This window comes from Oncorhynchus tshawytscha, linkage group LG25 (genome assembly GCF_018296145.1).
Source record: "Oncorhynchus tshawytscha isolate Ot180627B linkage group LG25, Otsh_v2.0, whole genome shotgun sequence".
Taxonomy (NCBI): domain Eukaryota; kingdom Metazoa; phylum Chordata; class Actinopteri; order Salmoniformes; family Salmonidae; genus Oncorhynchus; species Oncorhynchus tshawytscha.
In genome coordinates this window covers 29,825,087-29,844,128 of record NC_056453.1, presented here as the reverse complement: position 1 = coordinate 29,844,128, position 19,042 = coordinate 29,825,087, and the positions used below count along the sequence as shown (strand labels likewise).

Genomic DNA, 19,042 nt, shown 5'->3' with positions numbered 1-19,042 from the left:
TATCTCGAAAGACTGTTCTGAACAGGAGACTCACAGGGTGTGTCGGGTTTGGTTCCAGCCTAGAACTATCACACATAATAGTGATGATTAGGCTACAGTAGGCTAATAATAGTTTAGAGGTAACGTGAGCCCATAATATACTTTATTGTTTCATTCTCAGCCATTTTCAGACACACATTCATGTTTGCAGTGGCAAGAAAAAACGTCGAACTACGATGTGCTATTGGTGGAAGTTCTTCCCATGTGATTGATGTTCAATTTTCTTGTTGTCGGACGGTCTCTGCGCTAATGGCTCCTCCTGCAATAGCAAAACGCAGCTGAGCAAGGCTTGCAGGGGCAACGCAAATATATACATTTTTTTTCTCAAGCCGCAGGAAAGGGGTGACTTATTGAGCAATGTTTAAGAAAAAAGCATTTTAGATTGCGTGCTTAGACGTCGTTCCAACTGCAGCGAAGGGTTCGGTTTTTCTTTTAAATTCTAAATACCCCAAATGAACTCCGTCAGAGCAACCAGCAGAAGACCCAGGCGAGTGTCGAGGCCGCGCCCGGTACAGCCGGAAAGGAACAACCAGGAAAGAGGTAATGCATTTAATGTAGTCGCTAAGCTAATTGGGCCCATTTCAAACCTTTACAGACACACGTTAATTACGTGACTTGTTAACTCAAGTTGAACGATTGCGTGTTGTCAGGTTGATTTTCTAAATTAGGGTTGAAAACATGTCCCTTTTGGTTGAGACGGTAGGAAACATCGAGGCATCTTGCTGTCCGCAGTCCTTAAGGCCGCGCTTTGTTTGGTTTGTTCCTAGACCTAAACTAGTCCTTGCTGATCTTGACTAGCTACAGATCGTAGAAGAGAATATTCAAACACATTGTAAATAGTGGTTAGTCAGTCTCTTGTGGATGTCTTAGTATTTCTAGTCTCGCTAACGTTAGTTTTTACTGGTATAAAGTTAGCCAGCTAAGTGAACTAAGTAGTACGTTAACGTAACGAGCAAATTGGCAACACATGACGGACGTTATCGGTAGACGGCTAGCTAGCCAACTAGCTAGTAGCTACGCCTTTGTTTAAATAACAATTAGGAAATTATCGAAGTGAACATTACTTAATTGTTATTTGCACATTATGTAGAGGACAATTTTAGTTTCCTGTCATTACGCATTCCCCGTTACTAGTTTAACCAATGTTGCGTTCTCTACAGTTGTGATTTGTTGGCTGGTTAGCTAGCTAACATTAAAATCTAGCCAATACAGCTAGCTACTGTTGCTGGTCAAATTGTAGAGAAAATAACTAACTAGGTGAATAAATCACGTTTTAGCTGTGGCTAAGGCTAGCTACTCTCGTTGGCGTAGACAGCTAACGTTAGTAGCTTGCTAAATTCGCTTGACGCATCTAAAGAAACTAACACATTTGCCTGTGCGACGTCTCACACCACCTTAACCAAGGCCTGGTTGTGTTAGGATTAGATTAGTATCTGTCTGAGGACACCCACCGGCGTTGTACCGTGGCACACAATGGGGTAACCAGGCACTCTTACGAAAGCTAACCTTTCAAATGTAAACAACGTTTAGGTGCGACAATCTCCGATGACAGCAATCGTCTAGTTACCGGTACGTTGACAGCTGATGGTTAGACAAAGCGAGCTAATTACGGAAGCAGGGGAAATTACTTGGGACCGACCGTCAGAGCTTTGAGTGCTAACATACTCCTCTATTTTGGTGCGAACGTTAGCTAGATGATTCTCATTTGTCTTGGTCTAACTAGATTTGAGTCAATTTGCCAGCTACGTTTTTGTGAACATTAACGTGTAAGTATGATCAGTAATAGGATAAGCCATACAAGTCACGGTGGTTGAGGAGGCTTCAAAATAGTCAAGGCAGCTGTTCACATGATGGTCTGAGGCCTCCGAAGTGAAGAGGTACATGTAATGTTAGCTAGCTAGGCTATATTGGCTGCGCTGCCCAATTATTGGCAAAGGCGCTGATCTGATTGGTCAAAAGACCAATCAGTTGAGAAAATATCCGTTTTGGGCTGCCTGTGTACATGCAGCCATTGACATCTAAAATAAATTGGGTATAAGTTATGGGGTACTCATCATGTGACAGCATGACCAAGCAGAGAGGTACTATCACATCCTTTTTTAATACGACTACCTCCAATTGTTAGAAAAGAGGGCACTCTGTACTAATGTGTATTTTCCTAATTAAGTATTTAGGGTGTTTAGACAGGCAGACAATTCTGATATTTTTTCCTGCTAATTGGTATTTTGACCAATCGCATCAGATCTTTTCAGAGCTGATCTGATTGGTCTTTTGAACAATGAGTGAAAAATTATCAGAATTAATCTGCCTGTCTAAAAGCAGCCTTAGGGAAACAGCTATGAAGTGCAATAAGAGTGTTTGATGCTGTCACTTGTGATCTGAGCTCTCAATACTACAGATTACAGTCCTAGATATAGACATTTGCATTCTTCATCGGCCTGAAAGAGAGGAACATTGTTTTGTTTTTGGTCATGCTGTCACCTCTTAAACTGTTCCCAATCCATGGTATCCTATTAAATTAGAGCCGCCTTTGTTTTTGTACCCTAAAAACCTGAAATGTTATTTATCAGAATTTGGCAAAGTCTTTAAAAGAGGGTCTGGATGATACCAGTATCGTGATTCTCGTTTGTATCATGGCAAGAAAACAAAACAAGACACGGACTTAATGTTGGAAACAAACATCATTATGTTGTCATCTAAAGTCACATGTATTTATTTTCCAAGCTATAGCACACTATTTTACATACAGCAGGTTTTTAAAGGACCGAAGAGTTTAGTGTGCTTCACGTCTTCATTTTTGCCATGGAAAAAATATTACAATACGGGTATTGTCCTGGCCCTACTGCCCATATCCATTGATCAGTTTGATTACTAACTAGTGGGGCACAGGAACAATGCAGCTATACTCTTTCGTTAGGCTGTCTTGATTAAGTGAACCCTGCTTCTTCCTGATGAGGTCTTTACTGTCTGCTCCCCACCATCCCCATGATCCGAACTCTGGTCTTGTTTTTTTTCCAGCAAGGATGCATTTTTTGTGCTAAAACAAAAGTGGAGCGCAATGCGGCACACTATATGTCCTTTGTAATGGTTGTTTGTCAACAGCAGGGAATCGGTTGGCTTTTCTGTGTACTGTGTTTTGAATAGACTATATGTACGGCTTTTAGCCCTAATGAGTTAGTTGCTTTAGTGCCACTTGTGTTTGGGATGCACTTGTTGTAGAAGACTAGAGATGATGTTGTAGTGAGCTAAGCAGAGACAGTGTTTGTAGTGGTTACTGGACTAGTAGCCTGGGAGAGCAGCCTGGCTACCAGAGCAACAGACAGTTTGCTGGAGCTAGGAGCTCCCAGCGTGGGTGGTTTTGATTGGCAACAGTTAGCCTATGGATTCATACGTTATGGATCCTCCAGGCAGAATGGACCTTTTGTTATTCACCTGGTGAAGGTAAACGGTCTGCAGTCATTGCAAATGATTTGAATCCTCTGTCATCTGGGTGCTAGCAGGAGATGTAAAGAGTGTGTCTATGAATATGGTCAAAGGTTAACAATCTTTTGTCATAAACTAACACATTAGATTGTGCAGACAGTGGTCAATACGTTTCAGAAATTGATCTTCACAATTTGTAATATATGTTCTGTCAGCTTTTTTATGGGACATTCATTTTATTCTGTGTTTCATGTATAGGCCTACTATGTAGTTTGAATGGTTCTCCCAATGGACTGCATTAGGCTTTACATGTGACACAATCTAATCAGAGGGAAAGCTCAGTAGCACCACACAGCTGCTTGAAAGTTTTAGCCAAAGAAAATATCCTCCTCTGCCTTGTTAGAAGGCTCTGTGCAAAATTGCCAGAAGGCTGCAACATTTCTACAAGGGACTGAACTTTTTTCATCTGTTGCAGCCCTCCCAAATGTTGTCATAGGATTCATTCCCTCCTCAGGGAACAGCAGACTGTTTCAATTCTATATATGGTACCAGTCAAAAGTTTGGACACACCTTCTCATTCCAGGGTTTTTGTTTATTTCTTACTATTTTCTACATTGTGGAATAATAGTGAAAACATAACAATTATGAAATAACACATATGGAATCATGTAGTAACCAAAAAAGTGTTACACAAATCAAAAATATATTTCAGATTCTTCAAACTAGCCACCCTTGGCATTGATGACAGCTTTGCACACTCTTGGCATTCTCTCAACCAGCTTCATGAGGAGGTAGTCACCTGAAATGCATTTCAATTAACAGGTGTGCCTTGTTAAAAGTTAATTTGTGGAATTTCTTTCCTTGATACGTTTGAACCAATCAGTGGTTTTGTGACAAGGTAGCGGTGGTTTACCAAACAGTGCCATCTTCTGTATAAGACAAAGTCCATATTATGACAAGAACAGCTCAAATAAGCAAAGAGAAACAACAGTCCATCATTACTTTAAGACATGAAGGTCAGTCAATCTGGAACATTTCAATAACTTTGAAAGTTTCTTCAAGTGCAGTTGCAAAAACCATCAAGTGCTATAAAGAAACTGGCTCTCATGAGGACTTCCACAGGAAAGTAAGACCCAGAGTTACCTCTGCTGTCGAGGATAAGTTCATTAGTTACCAGCCTCAGAAATTGCAGCCCAAATAAATGCTTCACAGAGTTCAAGTAACAGACACATCTCAACATCAACTGTTCAGAGGAGACGACTGTGAATCAGGCCTTCAAGGTCAAATTGCTGCAAATTAACCACTACTAAAGTACACCGATAATGAGAAGAAACTTGCTTGGGCAAGAAACACAAGCAATGGACATTCTTCACCTGCGGGATCGTCTGAGACAAGCCACCCAGACAGCTGATGAAACTGAGGAGTATTTCTGTCTGTACTAAAGCCGTTTTATGGGGAAAAGCCCATTCTGATTGGCTGGGCCTGGCTCCCCAGTGGGTGGGCCTTGGCCCCCTGGGCCTATGCCCCTGTGAAATCTGTAGATTAGGGCCTAATGAATTGATTTAAATTGACATACTTTCCTTATATGAACTGTAACTCGGTAAAATCGTTGAAATTGTTGCATGTTGTGTTTATATTTTTGTTCTGTGTGTAAAATATATTATTTATTTGCCCAGAGCCACATGTATGTATGTATGTATGGCTGATTATTGGCCTATCATATGATGCAGCTATTTTGTGTGCCTATGGTTAGTCTTGATACAATCTGACAGGGTACGTTTTAGGGGGTCTCTGTGTGACCCAATTACACAATGTACACACACACACACACATGGAAGTTCCTCTGACCCTGATGACCTGAGAGGTAGCCTAGTTCACCATGCCAGTTGATTTGACATATCTTGTTTGTACAACAGGACGTTTAGGCTCCTATTAATGTCATGTTGATGTAAATCATTTGTCCTATGTCTTCCAGGCAGAACCCTTTTGGCTTTTCCAGGGGAACGTTCTGACCTGCTGCTTCTGAACCTACGATGTGGTTTTCTTTTTATGGTCTTTCAGACCTAGTGGAGGTCACGAATGACAAGTTTAGTAGTGGGAGGACTGGTCTGGGATCGATGTTCTTTATTGTTTGTGTTACAATTAGCCTACTTTCCCAAACGGCTCTTAATTTTTGTTGCTCCTGATCGAGGCCTAGAATCTGACCTCTCATCAGGAGAGTTAAATAGTCATAAAGCTGCTGCTGGCACAGAGACATGATAGGATCGAGGCTGGCTCCGTTGTTGTTGCTACACTCTAGGGAGATCTTTGTAACCCATCTAAATGTGTTTAAGCCTCCTCCTTGTGGGCAAAGGGGCTGTGCCCAGATGTGAGCAAGCTGTTGTGGGGTTACTTAATTCACTGCTCATTTCCTTTCTGTCAGGAAGAGTTCTCATCCAGCAGCTAGCTTCGCTGGCCAATATCCTTGTATTTATTCTCTCTCTAACCAGATTTTGGTTACGCGGTAAAAGCTGGTTTTAGGGCTATTTTTAAAAAAATGGTTAAGCCAATGAATAAAATTGAGCCTGGCCAATTGTCAAGGAGAAGAAAAAAAGAATATTGTGAAATAATGCTTTTTAGCCTATTAATTGATGGAAATACATGCTTATTGGTTAAGTTAGTGGAATTAAATTGGCGCGTGCGTAAATAATTCAAATATTGTATCTTATCACACCCGTACAGCATACAGATAGATACAGAGCAGAAAATCTGTCATAGTGCGAGAGCTGCTACTGCAGCATCTCAAACGGCAACAGAAGGCAGGCTTCATCAGTATGTCACACACCACTTTGCAATGAGCTGGAGGCAGTAGGTTATGCATTTTGAAAATATACTTCATCGTTTGAAACCTGAACGTTCAAACGATGAACATACAGTTGAAGTTGGAAGTATACATACACCTTAGCCAAATACATTTAAACTCAGTTTTTTTACAATTCCTGACATTTAATCCTAGTAAAAATTCCCTGTCTTAGGTCAGTTAGGATCACCACTTTATTTTAAGAATGTAAAATGTCAGAATAATACTAGAGAGAATTATTTATGTCAGGTTGTATTTCTTTGTGATGGCCACTCCAATACCTTGACTTCATTGTCCTTTTTTTGTCCCATTTTGCCACAACTTTGAAGTATGCTTGGGGTCATTGTCCATTTGGAAGACCCATTTTGCATCCAAGCTTTAACTTCCTGACTGTCTTGAGATGTTACTTCAATATATCCACATAATCTTCCTACCTCATGATTCCATCTATTTTATGAAGTGCACCAGTCCCTCTTGCAGCAAAGCACCCCCACAACATGATGCTGTCACCCCCATGCTTCACAGTTGGGATGGTAATCTTCGGCTTGCAAGCCCCCCCTTCTTCCTCCAAACATAACTATGGTAATTATGGCCAAACAGTTCTATTTTTGTTTCATCGGACCAGAGGACATTTCTCCAAAAAGTACGATCTTTGTCCCCATGTGCAGTTGCAAACCGTAGTCTGGCATTTTTATGGCGGTTTTGGAGCAGTGGCTTCTTCCTTGCTGAGCGGCCTTTCAGGTTATGTCGATATAGGACTCGTTTTACTGTGGATATAGATGCTTTTGTAGCTGTTTCCTCCAGCATCTTCACAAGGTCCTTTGCTGTTGTTCTGGGATTGATTTGCACTTTTCGTGCCAAAGTAGGTTCATCTCTAGGAGACAGAACGTGTTTCCTTCCTGAGCGGTATGACGGCTGCGTGGTCCCATGGTGTTTATACTTGCGTACTATTGCTTTTACAGATGAACTTGGTACCTTCAGGCGTTTGGAAATTGCTCCCAAGGATGAACCAGACTTGTAGAGGTGTACAATTTTTTCTTCTGAGGTATTGGCTGATTTCTTGTGATTTTTTTTCCCATGATGTCAAGCGAAGAGGCACCGAGTTTGACAGTAGACCTTGAAATACATCCACAGGTACACCTCCAATTGACTCCAATGATGTCAATCAGAAGCTTCTAAAGCCTTGACATCATTTTCTGAAATTTCCCAAGCTGTTTAAAGGCACAGTCAATTTAGTGTATGTAAACTTCTGACCCACTGGAATTGTGACACAGTGAAATAATCTGTCTAAACAATTGTTGGAAAAATTACTTGTCATGGATAAAGTAGATGTCCTAACTGACTTGCCAAAAATAAATTTGTGGAGTGGTTGAAAAATTAGTTTTAATGACTCCCACCTAAGTGTATGTAAACTTCCGACTTCAACTGTATGAGGCATGTCTTACCTTGCTTCAAAGTAGCCTATTAGATCTCCTCTTTTTCTCAATTTCTAATGGATATTTTCATCACTGTCACATGAAACTGCGGTGCCCTTTTGACAACAGTGTTTTCCAGCTAATTGCATTATGGAATGAACATACCCACGTATCCTACTGCCTTGTGCGCTTATAATGTGAAGAAATACTAGTTGTATCAACATTTTAAGCCAAACATTCTGATATGTTGCATCAGACTCATTGCTTTTTAATGTTTTTTTTTTAATGTAGCCTAGGCCTGTTTTAATGTAGCCTAGGGCTGTTTCGTTGAGTCGTTTTATTCTCAACCAGGATTTCTATGGAACGGCGTTTGGGTCTTTGCGTGTCAAAAAAGATATACGTCGAAAAGTACTATTTGACAAATAAGCTTGTTGACCCATCAGGACCAGAATATGACTGCACATCACATAATAATTTAACGCCTTCATAAACTTTTTACCAAGTTATTACACTATCACTCGTATATTATATGTCCCAACGATTCATCGATACGTATGCTATGATGCTGGTAAAGTTGTCTCGCGCACCTACAGTGCTGGTCATTAAAAATAGCTATCTAGCTCATGGATGCAAACAATGTTCTTCCCCAAAAACATAGCAACACGACACCTGTTTCAGTAGCTATAGTTAACTAGCTAACTATACAGCTAGGTGTCATCTAAAATAACCCTAATTTACAAGACTGTTTTTTATTTTTATTTTATTTTTATTTCACCTTTATTTAACCAGGTAGGCTAGTTGAGAACAAGTTCTCATTTGCAACTGCGACCTGGCCAAGATAAAGCATAGCAGTGTGAACAGACAACACAGAGTTACACATGGAGTAAACAATAAACAAGTCAATAACACAGTAGGAAAAAAAGAGTCTAAATAAATTGTGTGCAAAAGGCATGAGGAGGTAGGCAAATAATTAAAATTTTGCAGATTAACACTGGAGTGATAAATGATCAGATGGTCATGTACAGGTAGAGATATTGGTGTGCAAAAGAGCAGAAAAGTAAATAAATAAAAACAGTATGGGGATGAGGTAGGTAAAATTGGGTGGGCTATTTACCGATAGACTATGTACAGCTGCAGCGATCGGTTAGCTGCTCAGATAGCAGATGTTTGAAGTTGGTGAGGGAGATAAGTCTCCAACTTCAGCGATTTTTGCAATTTGTTCCAGTCACAGGCAGCAGAGAACTGGAACGAAAGGCGGCCAAATGAGGTGTTGGCTTTAGGGATGATCAGTGAGATACACCTGCTTGAGCGCGTGCTACGGGTGGGTGTTGCCATCGTGACCAGTGAACTGAGATAAGGCGGAGATTTACCTAGCATGGACTTGTAGATGACCTGGAACCAGTGGGTCTGGCGACGAATATGTAGCGAGGGCCAGCCGACTAGAGCATACAGGTCACAGTGGTGGGTGGTATAAGGTGCTTTAGTGACAAAACGGATGGCACTGTGATAAACTGCATCCAGTTTGCTGAGTAGAGTGTTGGAAGCTATTTTGTAGATGACGTCACCGAAGTCGAGGATCGGTAGGATAGTCAGTTTTACTAGGGTAAGTTTGGCGGCGTGAGTGAAGGAGGCTTTGTTGCGGAATAGAAAGCCGACTCTAGATTTGATTGTCGATTGGAGATGTTTGATATGAGTCTGGAAGGAGAGTTTACAGTCTAGCCAGACACCTAGGTACTTATAGATGTCCACATATTCAAGGTCGGAACCATCCAGGGTGGTGATGCTAGTCAGGCGTGCGGGTGCAGGCAGCGAACGGTTGAAAAGCACGCATTTGGTTTTACTAGCGTTTAAGAGCAGTTGGAGGCCACGGAAGGAGTGTTGTATGTCATTGAAGCTTGTTTGGAGGTTAGATAGCACAGTGTCCAAGGACGGGCCGGAAGTATATAGAATGGTGTCGTCTGCGTAGAGGTGGATCAGGGAATCGCCCGCAGCAAGAGCAACGTCATTGATATATACAGAGAAGAGTCGGCCCGAGAATTGAACCCTGTGGCACCCCCGTAGAGACTGCCAGAGGAGCGGACAACATGCCCTCCGATTTGACACACTGAACACTGTCTGCAAAGTAGTTGGTGAACCAGGCAAGGCAGTCATCAGAAAAACCGAGGCTACTGAGTCTGCCGATAAGAATATGGTGATTGACAGAGTCGAAAGCCTTGGCAAGGTCGATGAAGACGGCTGCACAGTACTGTCTTTTATCGATGGCGGTTATATCGTTTAGTACCTTGAGCGTGGCTGAGGTGCACCCGTGACCGGTTCGGAAACCAGATTGCACAGCGGAGAAGGTACAGTGGGATTCGAGATGGTCAGTGACCTGTTTGTTGACTTGGCTTTCGAAGACCTTAGATAGGCACGGCAGGATGGATATAGGTCTGTAACAGTTTGGGTCCAGGGTGTCTCCCCCTTTGAAGAGAGGGGATGACTGCGGCAGTATTCCAATCCTTGGGGATCTCAGACGATATGAAAGAGAGGTTGAACAGGCTGGTAATAGGGGTTGCGACAATGGCGGCTGATAGTTTCAGAAACTGAGGGTCCAGATTGTCAAGCCCAGCTGATTTGTACGGGTCCAGGTTTTGCAGCTCTTTCAGAACATCTGCTATCTGGATTTGGGTAAAGGAGAACCTGGAGAGGCTTGGGCGAGTAGCTGCGGGGGGGGCGGAGCTGTTGGCCGAGGTTGGAGTAGCCAGGCGGAAGGCATGGCCAGCCGTTGAGAAATGCTTGTTGAAGTTTTCGATAATCATGGATTTATCGGTGGTGACCTTGTTACTTAGCCTCAGTGCAGTGGGCATCTGGGAGGAGGTGCTCTTGTTCTCCATGGACTTCACAGTGTCCCAGAACATTTTGGAGTTTGAGCTACAGGATGCAAAATTCTGCCTGAAGAAGCTGGCCTTTGCTTTCCTGACTGACTGCGTGTATTGGTTCCTGACTTCCCTGAACAGTTGCATATCGCTGGGAATATTCAATGCTATTGCAGTCCGCCACAGGATGTTTTTGTGCTGGTCGAGGGCAGTCAGGTCTGGAGTGAACCAAGGGCTATATCTGTTCTTAGTTCTGCATTTTTTGAATGGAGCATGCTTATCTGAAATGGTGAGGAAGTTACTTTTAAAGAATGACCAGGCATCCTCAACTGACGGGATGAGGTCAATGTCCTTCCAGGATACCCGGGCCAGGTCGATTAGAAAGGCCTGCTCACAGAAGTGTTTTAGGGAGCGTTTGACAGTGATGAGGGGTGGTCGTTTGACTGCGGCTCCATAGCGGATACAGGCAACGAGGCAGTGATCGCTGAGATCCTGGTTGAAGACAGCAGAGGTGTATTTGGAGGGCCAGTTGGTCAGGATGACGTCTATGAGGGTGCCCTTGTTTACAGATTTAGGGTTGTACCTGGTGGGTTCCTTGATGATTTGTGTGAGATTGAGGGCATCTAGCTTAGATTGTAGGACTGCCGGGGGTGTTAAGCATATCCCAGTTTCGGTCACCTAACAGAACAAACTCTGAAGCTAGATGGGGGGGCGATCAATTCACAAATGGTGTCCAGGGCACAGCTGGGAGCTGAGGGGGGTCGGTAGCAGGCGGCAACAGTGAGAGACTTATTTCTGGAGAGAGTAATTTTTAAGATTAGTAGTTCGAACTGTTTGGGTATGGACCTGGAAAGTATGACATTACTTTGCAGGCTATCTCTGCAGTAGACTGCAACTCCTCCCCCTTTGGCAGTTCTATCTTGATGGAAAATGTTATAGTTGGGTATGGAAATCTCAGAATTTTTGGTGGCCTTCCTGAGCCAGGATTCAGACACGGCAAAGACATCAGGGTTAGCAGAGTGTGCTAGAGCAGTGAGTAAAACAAACTTAGGGAAGAGGCTTCTGATGTTGACATGCATGAAACCAAGGCTTTTTCGATCACAGAAGTCAACAAATGAGGGTGCCTGGGGACATGCAGGGCCTGGGTTTACCTCCACATCACCCGCGGAACAGAGGAGGAGTACTATGAGGGTGCGGCTAAAGGCTATCAAAACTGGTTGCCTAGAGCGTTGGGGACAAAGAATAAAATGAGCAGATTTCTGGGCATGGTAGAATATATTCAGGGCATAATGTGCAGACAGGGGTATGGTGGGGTGCGGGTACAGCGGAGGTAAGCCCAGGCACTGGGTGATGATGAGAGAGGTTGTATCTCTGGACATGCTGGTTGTAATGGGTGAGGTCACCACATGTGTGGGAGGTGGGACAAAGGGGGTATCAGGGGTATGAAGAGTGGAACTAGGGGCTCCATTGTAAACTAAAACAATGATAACTAACCTAAACCACAGTATACAAGGCATATTGACATTTGAGAGAGACATACAGCGAGGCATACAGTAATCACAGGTGTTGAATTGGGAGGGCTTGCTAAAACAGTAGGTGAGACAACAACAGCTAATCAGCTAGCACAACAACAGCAGGTAAAATGGCGTTGACTAGGCAGGGAGGGTCGGATTAACTACTGCGGCTGGGGCCGACAGATAAAACATAAACAAGCAGAATGGAGTACCGTGATTAAATGGACAGTCCAGCATGCATCAGCTATGTAGCCAAGTGATCAGTGTCCAGGGGGCAGCGGTGGATGGGGCAGGGAAGCTAGACTGGCGAGTATTATTCAGGTTTTAAAAAACTGGCTGGCTGTGGCTAACAATGACTAAATGGCTTGTAGCTAGTTAGCTGGTTAGCTTCTGGAGGTTCTTGAATGTGTTCTAAAAATTAAAAATAATAGCGATTCCGTATCACATTGGGTGAGGCAGGTTACTGGGAGGTAAAATCGAATTAAAAATCGAAAAGAGATTGAAAGTAAATATGGGTCCAGTGAGTGGTTGGGCTGGCTGGGGACGCGGCGATTCAGACAGTTAGCAGGCCTGTGCTAACAAGCTTACAGTTAGTAGGCTGGGGCTAAACAAGCTAGCAGTTAGCAGACCGGGGCTAAACAAGCTAGCAGTTAGCAGGCCGAATTAGCAAGCAAGCAGATAGCAAGGGCTAGAAAGTTAGCCTATTTGATTAATGGTGGTCGGACCCATCCTATGTGAAGCTAGCCACAATAGTGGACGTTGCGGATAGCCTTCAAAATAAAAGTATGTCATTGACAGTGATGCAAATTGATACAAATAGTGGAATTATGCCATAATTGAATGGATCATGCTAAACGAGGTTGCAATGTTATTGTATAAAATCAACAAAAGACAATTTGACAATCTGTTGAAATCACACTGGATGTATTATACTTTAGAATTGCATTGGGGGCATACTTATTTCACTGTACAGCCTTACCCCATGTCATTGATCCACAATCCATAGGTATCAGTCTACTCAGTGACACCCAGAGAACATTAGCGTCATAGCTCTTATTGCGGGACTCTGAAACAACTGTGAATTGAGACACATTTGTCAACCTATGTGTATTGAACACCTGAGGAAAAACAATACTGCGTGAATGTTTTGGAGTCTAACTCTGAAGAATATCTTGGGTATTGAATAGACTGATACCCAATTTCATTGATCCCAAATCCTTAGGTAAAGCTGTACAGTGCAAAATGAATGTCAATACACACAATAAGCTGACTGGTGAGGTGATTTCACACAGTCACTGTCCCGCAATAAGAGCTACAACGCTAATATTTGCATAAATTCTGTAGGTGTCACTGAGTAGGCTGATACACCATTTCATTGCTTCACATTCCAAGCTTGTTTTAACTTCTTATGGCTGAGATCCCGTTACCGGGAGCGATATAACAACAACCAGTGATAGTACAGGGCGCCATATTCAAAAGAACAAATCTCATAATTAAAATTCCTCAAACATACATGTATCTTATATCGTTTTCAAGGTAGTCTTGTTGTTAATCCCACCACAGTGTCCGATTTCAAATAGGATTTACGGGGAAAGCACCACAAACGATTATGTTAGGTCACCAACAACTCACTAAAATACACAACCAATTTTACCAGCCAAAGAGAGAGGGAGAAAAGGCACATAGAGATACAATGAATCACTAACCTTTAATAATCTTCACCAGATGACACTCATAGGACTTCATGTTACACAGTAAATGCATACTTTTTGTTTGATAAAGTTCATATTTATATTAGAAAATCTGAGTTTACATTGGCGTATTAGATTCACTAGTTCCAAAAACATCCAGTGATTTTGCATAGCCACATCATTCAACAGAAATACTCATCATAAATGTAGATGATAATACAAGTTATACACATGGAATTCTAGATATACAGTGGGGCAAAAAAGTATTTAGTCAGCCACCAATTGTGCAAGTTCTCCCACTTAAAAAGATGAGGCCTGTAATTTTCATCATACCAACTATGACAGACAAAACGAGGGGGAAAAAATTTCAGAAAATCACATTGTAGGAATTTTAATGAATTTATTTGCAAATTATGTTGGAAAATAAGTATTTGGTCAATAACAAAAGTTTCTCAATACTTTGTTATATACCCTTTGTTGGCAACTCAAACTTTTTCTGTAAGTCTTCACAAGGTTTTCACACACAGTTGCTGGTATTTTGGCCCATTCCTCCATGCAGATCTCCTCTAGAGCAGTGATGTTTTGGGGCTGTTGCTGGGCAACACAGACTTTCAACTCCCTTCAAAGATTTTCTATGGGTTTGAGATCTGGAGACTGGTTAGGTCACTCCAGGACCTTGAAATGCTTCTTACGAAGCCACTCCTTCGTTGCCCGGGCGGTGTGTTTGGGATCATTGTCATGCTGAAAGAACCAGCCACGTTTCATCTTCAATGCCCTTGCTGATGAAAGGAGGTTTTCACTCAATCTCACGATACATGGGGGGCATTCATTCTTTCCTTTACACGGATCAGTCGTCCTGGTCCCTTTGCAGAAAAACAGCCCCAAAGCATGATGTTTCCACCCCCATGCTTCACAGTAGGTATGGTGTTATTTGGATGCAACTCAGCATTCTTTGTCCTCCAAACACGACGAGTTGAGTTTAACAAAAAGTTATATTTTGGTTTCATCTGACCATATGACATTCTCCCAATCTTCTTCTGGATCATCCAAATGCTCTCTAGCAAACTTCAGATGGGCCTGGACATGTACTGGCTTAAGCAGGGGGACACGTCTGGCACTGCAGGATTTGAGTCCCTGGCGGCGTAGTGTGTTACTGATGGTAGGCTTTGTTACTTTGGTCCCAGCTCTCTGCAGGTCATTCACTACGTCCCCCCGTGTGGTTCTGGGATTTTTGCTCACCGTTCTTGTGATCATTTTGACCCCACGGGGTGAGATCTTGCGTGGAGCACCAGATTGAGGGAGATTATCAGTAGTCTTGTATGTCTTCCATTTCCTAATATTTGCTCCCACAGTTGATTTCTTCAAACCAAGCTGCTTACCTATTGCAGATTCAGTCTTCCCAGCCTGGTGCAGGTCTACAATTTTGTTTCTGGTGTCCTTTGACAGCTCTTTGGTCTTTGCCATAGTGGAGTTTGGAGTGTGACTGTTTGAGGTTGTGGACCGGTGTCTTTTATACTGATAACAAGTTCAAACAGGTGCCATTAATACAGGTAACGTGTGGAGGACAGAGGAGCCTTTTAAAGAAGTTGTTACAGGTCTGTGAGAGCCAGAAATCTTGCTTGTTTGTAGGTGACCAAATATTTTCCACCATAATTTGCAAATAAATTCATTAAAATCCTACAATGTGATTTTCTGGATTTTTTTGTCTCATTTTGTCTGTCATAGTTGAAGTGTACCTATGATGAAAATTACAGGCCTCATCTTTTTAAGTGGGAGAACTTGCACAATTGGTGGCTGACTAAATACTTTTTTGCCCCACTGTATAGGGATGATTTATAAAGCCAGACACATTTAAGTTGGGTTATTGATTATAGACCTAATTAAGTTGATTTCTTCTCTCCTCACTTTTCTTAGACAATTAGGCTAATGCAAGGGCTGTTTACTCATCTCTGCTGCTGCTGCCTCCACCACATTGTTCTCAATCTCAATATGCTGTTTAACTTTGCTATTATGCACATAGCAACATAGGGAAAGGCGCAAATTCTACGGTGCTCTGAAGATTGTTTCAGAACCGCAGACAGCGACTGTATCCAATGTGGGAGAGTGCATTTGTTATAAAATAATATTTGATTTATTAGTGATGCACCATCATTTTTTTATATAATATAACCATATACAATTTCAGTATCACGTCTTAGTGGTGGACTGTGCCATCCACATGGCCTCTGCAATGGATTAGTCCACTCAGTCAGGCGCAAATCAGATAGGTGTCTTGTGCACCATAAAAAATGAATACAAATAATTGCGACTGGTCGACTAAATGGGGCCAACCCTACATCACACATATTCTAAGTGATTTCAATGGGTCTTTCTCCATTCTGATAGTTTTTGGTTGAATTGAATAGTATAAAACAATTTTAATTTGAGGTCATTTCCACACTGCCACATAGGGCTACACGATATGGGCAAACAGTCTAGGCATTATTCTACCAAAATGTTGCAATTGCGATTGACTTGGGATTTTGAGCAAAACACTTTGGTGAACTGTTGGAATCATGGAAATAGAATGATTATTCTAAATCTATAGTTCTTTGAATACAGTGTTTGACATGACAACATATTAAAATGCCAGGGAGCAGTTATTGTGACAGGGTAGGAAGCAGTGTTTCCTAGGAGACCGTGGACTACATGAAATGTTTTCTCTTAGCTACTTCATGTAGCTAAACGTTCATTCTTCACGTATTCCTCTTTGATTTAGAAGATACTGACCAGAATGAAGGCGAATACTCTGCTGCCAGTCAGCGATCTGAGGCATGCCGACTTCTAAAACTGTACTCTGTGAAACATTTTAGCGCTGTGCAGGAAATGTAACCCACTACGGTGCAGCCGTAACATTTCTATTTGTCGTAGCTTAAGCTAAGAGGGTTTTGACTGTCTTCCTCTCGTCCAGATGAGGACGTCCCTGCAGATAGGGTTGTTTTGACTGTGTCCTCTCTTCCTCTCCAGATGAGGACGTCCCTGCAGATATGGTTGCAGAAGAATCAGGTCCAGGAGCTCAGAATAGTCCGTACCAACTTCGAAGAAAGTCTCTACTACCCAAGAGAACAGCAGCGTGTCCAGCAAAGACTAACATGGAGGTGAGTCATTAGAATGGAATGTGTCCCAAATGGCTGCCTATATAGTGCACTATATAGATATACATATGTTATGGAAAACAAACATGATGCCTCTGACATGTAGAATAATGACTAATTTTAGCTCTACTCATGACATTTCTATCTGTTTGCCTGCTGAACATGGATCTGCCATAATGAATCAGCTCACTTAACTCGGGCTGTTGAGTGCCACTGGTTATAAAGACATATTGCAGACATTATAACCTAGACTGTTGAGCAATATCTGTGGGAAATGCATGTCATCCTTTTACCCACGGGCTGAATTTGATAATTCATCTTTTGTCTTTGCATAATTGATTAGTATTTCACTAGCGGTAGTGATTAATTGAAGAATTTGATTTATTAAAAACAATGCTGAAATATTGATACGGCCGTTTTAAGCAGATGACCACTGTTTGTTCTATCAAAACGTGTCAAAGCTATCAAGGCTTATAACTATCTTTTTATTTTTAATGCGCAGGGTGCTTCCACTTCAGCCACAGAAGACTTTGGCCATCGGGCAAAACGTGCCAGAGTGTCAGGAAAGTCTCAAGATTTAACAGGTAAAATAATACTTTGATCTTTAACTTTTTGTTGAATTTTGATTTATTAGAATCATTGTCCTGTCACTTCTCACCTCTGGCTAATCCTACAAAAATCTTTAAAAGACAACAATGACATACACAATAGAGTGAAACCAACGACAAAGGTTTTGGAGGTGTTGGTTAACGTGTTATGAGAGTTGGAGGTTAAAAATGACCCTGCTCTGTGTTGGACATTCTTTCTTTCCCGCTCCTGTTATTACTTTGGACGTGTGAAAACCTCCATTAATAAAGTGTCCATCTCGTTGCTTTCACCACTAGCAGCGCCTGCGGAGCACTACCTCGAGGAGAAGCTGCCAGACGAGGTGGTTCTGAAGATCTTCTCCTACCTGCTGGAGCAGGACCTGTGTCGCGCAGCATGTGTCTGCAAACGCTTCAGTGAACTGGCCAATGATCCCATCCTCTGGTGAGTGGCTGGTTCAGTTGTCCCTGTGTCTCTGTCTGGTTGCCTGTCTGTTTCAAATTAAATTGTATTTGTCACATGCACAGAATACAACCGGTGTAGACCTTAGCATGAAATGCTTACTTACAAGCCCTTAACCAACTTTGCAGTTCAAGAAATGGTTAAGACAATATTTACCAAATAAACCAAAAAATGTATTAAAAAGTAATACAAAATAACAATGAGGCTATATACAGGGGGTACCGGTACCGAGTCAATGTGTGGGGGTACAGGTTAGTTGAGATAATTTGTACATGTAAGTAGGGATAAAATGACTGCATAGATAATAAACAGCGAGTAGCAGCAGTGTAAAAACGGGCGGGGGGTTTCAATGTAAATAGTCCGGGTGGCCATTTGATTAATTGTTCACCAGTCTTATGGCTTGGGGGGATTTAGACTTGGCGCGCCTGTACCGCTTGCTGTGCGGTAGCAGAGAGAACAATCTATGACTTGGGTGACTGGAGTCAGTGATGTACTGGTCCATACGCACTATCCTCTGTAGAGCCTTATGGTCAGATGCTGAACAGTTGCCATACCAGGTGGTGATGCAACCATTCGGGAATCTCTCAATGGTGCCTCTGTAGAACTTTTTGAGGATCTGGGGACCCATGCCAAATCTCTTCAGTGTCCTGAGGGGGAAAATGTGTTGTCGTGCCCTCTTCACGACTGTCTTGGTGAGTTTGGACTATGGTAGTTTGGTGGTGATGTGGACACCAAGGAACTTGAAACTCTCAACCCACTTCACTTCAGCCCTGTCATGTTAATGTGGGCCTGTTGGGCCCTCCTTTTCCTGTAGTCTACGATCAGCTCCATTGTCTTGCTCACATTGAGGGAGAGGTGGTTGTCCTGGCACCACACTGCCAGGTCTCTGACCTCCTCCCTATAGGCTGTCTCATCGTTGTCGGTGATCAGGCCTACCACTGTTGTGTCGTCAGCAAACCTAATGATGGTGTTGGAGTCATGCTTGGCCACGCAGTCGTGGGTGAACAGGGAGTACAGGAGGGGACTGAGCATGCATCCCTAGGGGCCCCTGTGTTGTGGGTCAGCGTGGCAGATGTGTTGTTGCC

The 19,042-nt window shown here is 42.5% G+C and overlaps 1 protein-coding gene across 3 annotated transcripts in view; it reads left to right on the top strand.

Annotated features, from left to right (window-relative positions):
• The first annotated feature begins 245 nt into the window (after positions 1 to 245).
• The window catches only part of fbxo11a (F-box protein 11a), a 31,111-nt gene continuing 12,314 nt past the window's right edge, over positions 246 to 19,042 (top strand). Inside the window, exons 1-4 of one of the 3 annotated variants that reach the window (XR_002949472.2) lie at positions 246 to 579; positions 16,783 to 16,913; positions 17,413 to 17,494; positions 17,795 to 17,939. Coding sequence is in view for 2 of the 3 variants with exons in the window: in XM_024388236.2 (XP_024244004.1) it covers positions 492 to 579; positions 16,783 to 16,913; positions 17,413 to 17,494; positions 17,795 to 17,939 (446 nt within the window). In the remaining variant the exon portion in view is untranslated. The remainder of the gene's footprint in view (positions 580 to 16,782; positions 16,914 to 17,412; positions 17,495 to 17,794; positions 17,940 to 19,042) is intronic. The other 2 variants (XM_024388237.2, XM_024388236.2) reach the window with 2 other exon arrangements.